The 8854-nt window shown below is 43.9% G+C and overlaps 1 protein-coding gene across 2 annotated transcripts in view; it reads right to left on the bottom strand.

Moving 5' to 3' along the window:
* Positions 1–1656: 1656 nt before the first annotated feature.
* MAK (male germ cell associated kinase) overlaps positions 1657–8854 on the bottom strand; it is a 51156-nt gene continuing 43958 nt past the window's right edge. Inside the window, exons 12-14 of one of the 2 annotated variants that reach the window (XM_081144376.1) lie at positions 6866–6985; positions 5629–5658; positions 1664–3153 (exon numbers count right to left, since the gene is read on the bottom strand). In XM_081144376.1, the coding sequence (XP_081000502.1) occupies positions 2999–3153; positions 5629–5658; positions 6866–6985 (305 nt within the window). In that variant the 3' untranslated portion in view covers positions 1664–2998. Of the gene's footprint in view, positions 3154–5628; positions 5659–6865; positions 6986–8854 lie in introns of both variants that reach the window. The other variant, XM_081144375.1, reaches the window with a different exon arrangement.

Here is an 8854-nt window from a genome sequence, read left to right as displayed (position 1 = left end):
TTTTCTATGGTGTCTTCATTGCCAGAGTTGTCTGGAACATAAAACAAGATGTGAATAGTAGGAAGATAGAGTAAAACAAAAGATTTTAAAATACTTTATTTAGGGATAACCCATTTTGAAAAATGTAAGGACCAAGGGAAGTTGTTACTTGATTACACATTGCCTTGAAGCTGGTTTTAAAAATGATCTGTAGTGAGAGTTTCTAAGATTAGGACTGTAATCAAAAGAAAAAAATGAAATTTTGGTTAACTAGTTAATCTATAAATGTGAAACTAAAAGACCTATCTGAAACTTGAATTACGGAGTCTCTACTTTGGACACTAACTGGATACTGACACATTTTCACTTCACTGTTTGTTTTGGCATTGAGAATTAACTCATTCTGGGCTCCTTACTTAAGTTTAGCTCTCTGTAAAAATGAAGGGGTATTTGCTACTTACCTTCCACCTAACTGGTATTGGTTGAATGTAGAGTATAATTTAGTCACCTGTTAATTTTATATATTTGCTTAAGCTCCTTGAAAGGAGGCCTAGTTTTCTCATCTTTGTTGTATCTGACATGCCTGCCAGGCCCGTGTTTAAAGTATAATGCCCAGGGCTCTACACAAGGGGGTGCACTGTATTCTAGACCAGGCATTCCTGTTAATGCAACCAGGATCAAAATAAGGCTTTTTGGCAGCCCCATCACAGCAATGACTCATTCAGCTTTTGGTCTTTTTCTTACATACTGCTGTTAATAACTACTCATAGGTAGGGAAAGGTCAGTGCCTGATGTCACATACTTGTAAATACTTAGATAAAATTTTTTCCATAGTTCCTGGCATACGGATTACATTTTATCACATAATTATACCAAATTCATGGTTTAAGTGATAAAGACAAACATTTACAAATGGTTGGTTGATATGTGGTGTGACATTAGTCCTGTATAGTCTCGGGAAATGGATGAAGAAAATCAAATAGGACATTTTGTTATCTTTTTGATATGGTTGGTTCTGGTACTGGGCATACAAGATGAGCTTGGAGCATCTTATGGGGTTAGAAAGTAAGGAAGTTCTGAGAAAACAAAAAACAAGCAAAAAAGTCTACACTGATGGGCTATGTCAAACGAACACAGGAGCCAAACTGAAAGAGCTCCCAATCAAAAACAGCAACAATTTGAGCAAGAAAATCAACAGAGAACTAGTGGATTATAACCCAAAGTAGAAAAGGGGAAACTAAAGTAAATAAAAGGATTAGTGGCCGCCAGAGGTTTGAGGGGAGAGGGAAGGGTGAATGGATGGAGCACGGGATTTTTAGGGCGGTGAAACTATTCTGTATAGTACTGTACAGTAGATACGTGTCATACATTTTTGTCAAAACCCATAGAATGTACAACACAAAGCTTGCACCCAAATGTAAACTATGGGCTTTAGTTAATAATGTATCAGTATCGGTTCATCAGTTGTAACAAATGTCACATACTAATGCAAGATGTTAATAGGGGAAATTTGAGGAGGGAATATATATATGGAAATTCTGTACTTTCCAATCAATTTTTCCATAAACACAAAACTGCTAAAAAAAACAAAAAACACCAAGGCTAACTAACTTAAACAACATAGAGACCTCAGAGTAAAGGTATAAAGTTGAAAAATGTAAAGAAAAGACACTAGTTAACCATATTAATTTTAATGTCTATTAAGAGTTTAAAACAGTCCCAGCAAAATAATTTTTTAGCTTTGAGACAGTAATTAAAACTGTACAAATGTAACCATTACCACCAACATAAATTATTCTTTAGATTTTAACATTTCTCAACAAGGAGAGCTGAGTCTTCTATATAAAAATACCATATTATTACTATAATGTGCCTTTGGATAATGTTCACAGGATGATACCAATTACATTAACATTTACTTACAGTCATAAAATTATCAGTTGATAACATTACTCTTAAAGGAATACACAGTACTAATGTCCAGTCCATAAAATGGCAGGTTTAAATAAAGTTGCCATAAGTTCAAAATGTCTATTTTAAATACCAATTTAGAAATAAAACTAAGACAAAAATGTACTAAGTGAAATCACTGCTAAAGCATCTGAATGCACTCGCTCTTCAGAGCACATGTGAAGGTCAGAGGCGAGCAGTGATCAGCAGTGAGAGCTTGCTTTGGGGAGCCCAGCTGATGCCCCTCATCCTTGTGTCCAGTAGGAACACAGAAACAAACGTATTTTGAAAGTCTGATGAACACACATCACAGTTTAAGAACTTTCTGGATGTGAACATGGGAGAACCTTGGCTTGGTTTCTTTGGGAGTCATCAAGCCGTTGGGTCTGATAGTTACCATGAATTCAAAGCAGCTGTATTGGTCAAAATTAAACAGTAGGCTCTTTTCCCACTAAAATCAGATTGTGTAATTTTGAAGTCTCCATGTTAAAGATAAGTTTATTTCTAAGAAAGACATCCTGCTCAGGACTGGCATTTTCATTGCTTCCATAATTTCAAAGTAAAAAAACGATGTTACCATTTTTCTGCCATTGTCAAAGGGGTAGAGCAGAGCGCTGGCCAATTAGACCTATAACCGACAGCCCCAACGCTGTGGTCTACCGGCTATAAAAAACAAAAACAACAAACCTCTGAGGCCAAATGATGAAATAGTAAGTAGTTTAGGCAAATATACGACACATGAAAACTAAACACTTCCGGAGGCATTTTTTTTCCCCCAAAGCTTCTTGTATTGGTATCTATTAATGTGTACATCAAGTATTTGACATTTTGGCAAATAGTTTATTCAATACTCTGTAAAGTCCTACCCATATAGCTGTCCTACCCATATGTGGGCACCAAAGCCAAGAAATGCATTTCATTTCTAGGAAAGAAAATAAAAGGTGATTTTGGTCTTCAAAGTACCACTATTCCATAGTTCTTCCAGAACTTGGTAGAAGTAGACATCTGTAGGCACTTCCCAGGGTCCGAGGACTCTCTGGGCAATGTGATGGGGCTTCACACCAGACTCCTACCGGTGGCCTCCATACTTGGCCACCCAGTCTGTTCTCCCGTGCACTGGGGGAACTGGCTGTGTACGGTTCACAATGTTTAGGTTCTTGGCTGTAGGATTATAAGTAGGTCCTGAAAATTGCCCCCGATCAGTTTTTGTGTTCCAGGTATATTCTGAAAGAAATCAGAATCAGAAATTAGACTGTTTTATTTGATAATGAAATTCAAAATAAAGCGATTCATCCTCTCACTTTGGGGGAAAATTTGAATTTATCTTTAAAAGATTAATTCAGTGGTCTCTAAGGGGTTTTGAAATACTAAAACTAAAAATTCTAGTGGAGTGTTTTGCTGACCCCAGTTAGAATTTTCAGTAGCCTCAGAGCCGTTATTTCTGGTTCACAGTTCTGACCCTGCTGCTCTCTTTCTTGGGTTGCGAAATGCCCATCACGGTTAGACAGGTGACACCCAACTAGGGTGACCAAGTTCAGGTTCAGTGAGCAACACCCACAGTTAGGGACTTTGTAAAATTACACTGTGGTAACATCTAAATAACCTGCACACACAGTATGAACACAGAAAGTTTTCAGAACTGTGACTCCCGTAAAGCTCTGGCTTCGTGCAGCTACATATTAGATTTCTTTTTAAACATTAAAGTGTGGTTTTTAGAGTCAAAAAACTGAACTTCCATTGGGAAAGGATGGATGGTAACGGAGCCCCTCCAAGTGCTGAGCCACTCCTCGGGTCCCAAACCTTCTGTCACAAGATCTGTTTTGTTCTTACATTTGGCTGAGCAAAATTTTGTGAAATTTTAAGTCGTTAACATTTGTTATCTGAACAATTTATGTTAACGTTGCTTGAGCATCTCAAATGATAAAGCAGTAAATCATTTTACAGAGAACTTCAGTATCTTCAGTCCCTCCTTCACCCCTCCTCGCTTCAAACTGCGAGCCGAGCCGCTGGGTGTCAGGGGTTCTGCCTGAGGAGGGTTGTTTGATCTTCCCGTGGGGGAGCTAAGTGTCTTTTCACACTGTGTGGCAGCTGTCATTCCTGGATTAAACTCTGAGTCGATTTTGAAGTGAGCCTGACCATTCTGTACACCCAGCATAAACAGGTGTACTCTACCTGGGTGGTGTCCCTGTTTTTCTTTATACTTTCACTGTAAAATTGGGAACGTAGGAGGAACTTATGGGAGCCTGTGGTCCTGATGTGCTGCTAACCTTGGCTTAAAGGGGACAAAGCATTAAATGAGCCACCCTGGTGACAATCACTGCTGTGTAGTCTGGTTGGGACAGAGTCCAAGAGCCCTCCCCTCTGTGGTTTGACAGGTCATTTCATTCTACTCTTAACTCCTTTTGAAATTCTCAAAGCTACCTGGCAAAGACAGGGACAAGGTATCGAGAAGGCACTTAAGTGCATCTTGGTGTCCAGGTGCAGCCCTAGTTCCGACCCCCCGGAGCACAGACCAGCATCTGTCTGCTCAGTGAGGGAGCCCCCTGAGGCCCGCAGGCCAGAGTGGTACCATGGGAGAGGAGAGCATGTGAGGGGGTGGGAGTGTAGGGAGGAGGGAAAGAGGCCATGAGCCCAGGTGATTCAGAGAACGGGAGAGGGACCCATTCCTAAGCTGACACTGGTGGGCAGAGAGGGGCTTAGGGAGTAAAAATCAGACAAGCTTTTTTCCAGGTCCTGACAGCTGAAGTTGGGTCCTCAATGCATTTGAAGGAAAGTGTGTCCAGGCCGAGACCTGTAAAACCTTTGGAGAAGGAATCATTTTGCCAAGAAGGCAAATGTTGACATTTAGGATTCCTTTCTGAGAAGTAATAGTTTTAGGACTCGGGCACCACTGACAAAGGAGCCCAGATCTCCGGGCAGGGCGAAACACGCCTTTGGTGCCTTAGCTGGGCCACACGCTGCCCCTCACCCCTCCGGCAGCCCTAATCTCTGCTGTGCATTTATTTTAAAAATTGCATGTGTCCTTTCAAGGGCATTTCACTTGCTGTACAAAATATCTGCCGAAGGGAAAGGTATTTGCCTCTAGTTAAGGATTTAATCAGTGCCACTACTATTAACTTTTAGCAAGATTAAAAAAACCTCTGTAAAATGGAGATCATAATACAGGGTGGGGTGAAAGTAGGTTTACAGTTCATATGGAAAATAATACAATAAGTGATAATACAAGAATCAACTCTGTGTTGTGCGCACTCACGACTGTACCTCCTTTTGCGATACCCTGCAGCACCTTCTGTAAAGGAGTCATTGACTGGATTAAATGAGTTGATGTCTATAGAGCTCTTGGGACAGGGCCCTAAAGGACGGCCCTATATGGAAGCAGTCACCCCTCAAGCTCTCGTGACTGTCAACGCAGGGGGTGAGGCGGCAGCCGCAGATTTGGGGTGAGAGGTTACATGGGGAGGGAGAAAACAACTAATTTGACTTTTTTTTCTCAAAATTTGTGAGGAAGAAAAACAGCAGAAGGGGACAGACTGTGAGAGGCGGGGAAATAGCTGAGTAAAGGTGTAATGACCTGGTTTATGTCCTGTGGGAAACTGCCACACAAGTGGGAGGACTGGAGGACACATCTTACAGAACAGTGTTCTCCTAAGGGCTTGCACTGACCACTCGAGGGTGGTTAGTATTTAGTTCCTTTTTTCCCTTTCCTCCTATCACCACCTGTAGGAAAATCTGATAAGCAGAGTAAATGAAGAGAGGAGAGGTTATGAGGAAGCATTTACTTTAAAAATGAAAACAGGAATATGCATGCTAATCTGGCAGGATAAATAATACAAAAAGGCCTTCAATACCTTCTAAGAATATGTTTAAAATGCCCACTTTCACCTTCTGAGAGCAGGTACTCAGGTAATAAAACAACTTGAAACATTATGATTTTCTGCTTTTACATTAAAAAATTACTAAACCATGGCTAATAACTCATTATAAGTCTGGCTTAAAATACTTGAGGCTTCATAAAAATCATTGTCGTATATAAGATGCCGATATATTTTGTTTCAGCAGAGAGGTAATGAAGCAACTCTTTTCACAGGTTAGGTAACTGAGTACTGTTTAAGCAGTTCTGTGGTAAGAAATATAAATTTACAAAGTTCAGTGCTTTTTACAGTTTTAGCTCCAATAGTGTGAACTTTAAAGATTGGCCACTCCTATCAGAGTTTCCACATAAGATCCTGGTTAGGATAGGCTCTGAGGATACTGTTGGAGCCAACTTTTAAATTAAACCACAACTAGTATCTCATCAAACTTCTGATTACCCGCCTCAGTGTTTATTTGAGGTGCTTTCATGTGGATAGCTATTTTAGACTACAATAATTCAGAGAACATTCCTGGTCACACCTGGTCAGCTCAAGTACAAAGTCACCACCTCAATTTCAGGAGCGTCCCCTGATCGTGGCTGGTGTAGGCCGCACCACCATGAACAGGCGGCCTGGTCAGTCCTAACCGCCGGCTGGAGGAGCAAACCCTCCCCGCCGGCGAGCGAGGCCGGTGGGAGCTCTGCCACCTTGGTGCTGTGCTCCCAGATGGAACCAGACGTTTCTATCCTGGCTCCCCCATCTACGAGCTGTGTGACCTCAGGTAAGTCACTGGGGTCAGTTCCCTCGTCCGTGGAAGACCGACCCCGCCAGGTCCTTGGGAGGGCTGAATGGCCCGTCTGTGCGTCTGGCAGAGTAACCCCTTAGTCACAGGGAGCTCTTACCATTATTGGACTCTCAGGCCATGGCTTTGGAGGAAGGACAGGACATTTTGCCAAAAATAATTGGAACTGTTGTTAGTGAGGTGAGACCAAATTAAGTGTCTTCACTTGGGAAAAGTGACTGTAGAAACATTAAAAAGCTCCCTTCTGATCATAATTCTAAAAACCCCACCTGAAGGTTCTTACCTGAAGCCGCTGCGCCGAGAGGCGCCAAGTGTATCCTCTGGCCAGCTGAGCCCACTTCTTTCTTGAGAAAGGAAGGACCGTATCCTGACTGGCCGTAAGTAGCATAACCTCCAGGATTTCCTAGTGATGCATCATAAAGTTTCACCATCAGAAGGCGAGGATTTTAAAGCACCAGAGAGTAACTTTGGCTAGTACCCCTACCAGTTATCAGCTCTATTTTTGAGCCTCTGCTGCCTCAGGCAGCGCACCGTGGCTTAGGGGCCTCCCGCTCAGTGCGCACGACCCTCCGGGTGCGGTTATCACCCACGCCCGTGGCCCTTGGAACCGGCCAGCGTTCACCGCTGTAAGGGCCCGAGCTCGACTCTGAGCCGAGGCCCAGCTCTCCCGAACATACCAGGTTTTCACGGCTCCAGTTCTTAATGTGGGGACATTTCCTGCCGGGAGCCCCCTCCCTGAGGTCCTCTGCTCCCCATTTTGTAAAATCACAATGATAAGTGACCTGTTTCAGGGTCGTTGTAGGGACTGGACGAGATTATATGACAAGCACTTGGCACAGAATCTGGCGTTGAGCCAGTGTCAGCTCTCCTCCGCCTCAGCACTATTTAGCGAATGATCAATCGAGGAGCGACGTAGTTTTGGGTTGAAAGGGGAAAATCGAGGGCAGGAGACCAGTGGGGAGGTCACTGCTGAGCTGAAATGAGACTACAAAGGTCTGAACTGACACACAGGGGACACGGAGAAGGGAACTGAGTGGGTGTACAGGGTGGGAGGGGTAGGGAAGGAGATAAAAATCCCGAAGTTTGACATTTCAGTGACAGGCCAACAATACGAGGAGGACCGGGTGTGGGGGAAGACACGGCGCCCGGGGGCTGTGCCAGTGGCAGAGGTGCAGCAGGCAGGCGGGGAGACCTGGAGTGATCGGGTGTGGCGGCCACGCAGCTGTGGCCTTGGAGAAGTCCTCTCAGAGGGACTGCGGGACCAGCAGAGACCCAGCCGGGAACCCAGGGAGCAGCAGCATGAAGGGGGAGGAAAGGACCTGGCGGAGGGGGGAGAATAGAAAGGCAGGTGGTGGCAGAGCAGGGCCTCGAAATTCAAGAGCACACGGAGTGTGAGGACAGAGGGGTCACAAACGAGGCGCAGGTCTGCGGGATTAGCACTGCCCGCTGGACCCGGCCACCAGGTCCTGGGTGATGCCAGGACCTAGGGGAAGCTGCTTCAGGAAGCTGAGGACGAACCCCAGGGGGTTCACCCGGAGATCGGAGGGAAACTGAGTACAGCTGCTCTGCCAAGGGGCCTCGCCGCGCCAGGGGGGAGACGGGTCTGGCGGAGAGAAGGTGAAACGGTGCCGACAGCTTTGGTGGCTTCAAAGGCCTGTTCACTTGGTAGCTACCAATGAGCATCTTTTACGTGGTGTGACCTGTTCACAAGTCTGGACGCTGACCTTTGTGTCCTTGATGCCTGTCACACTGCTGTGCACACAGTAGGCTCTCAATAAGTGTTTGCTCTTGAACTAGCAAATGCCAAACAACAATGTCACTTATCAGACCCTAAAGGATTTTACACAGTAAACATCAGTTGATACAATTTTTAATACTACTGAATTTGGCATAAGCACAGCTGCCCAATTGGACCTTTCTTTTCCCTCCAGTACTCGTTTTAAATTGCGAGTCAGTCCTCACCATAGGAACAAGCACTTATTAAATGCTTACTGTTTGACAAAATCCTAGGTATGGTTAAATAATAATAGCTAGGTAATTCTTATTTCCTCCATTTTACAGAGGGGGAAACTGATTCAGGGAGCCTACGTAACTTGTCCAAAATCTCAAGGCTAGAGAGTAACAGGATGGGGTGTGTCGGACTCTAAAAGCCACACACTGAACATTCTAGGAGGCTTCTGCCTACTGGACGAAGGAGTTGCTGAGAAAAATGTGTAGAAAATGATCTAAAGAGAAGTTTTCTTAAATTATTTTGGCATATCATTCGAAGTAC

The sequence above is a fragment of the Miniopterus schreibersii genome (genome assembly GCF_964146895.1).
Source record: "Miniopterus schreibersii genome assembly, chromosome: 8".
Lineage (NCBI taxonomy): Eukaryota > Metazoa > Chordata > Mammalia > Chiroptera > Miniopteridae > Miniopterus > Miniopterus schreibersii.
This window is presented reverse-complemented; position numbering and strand designations above follow the sequence as displayed.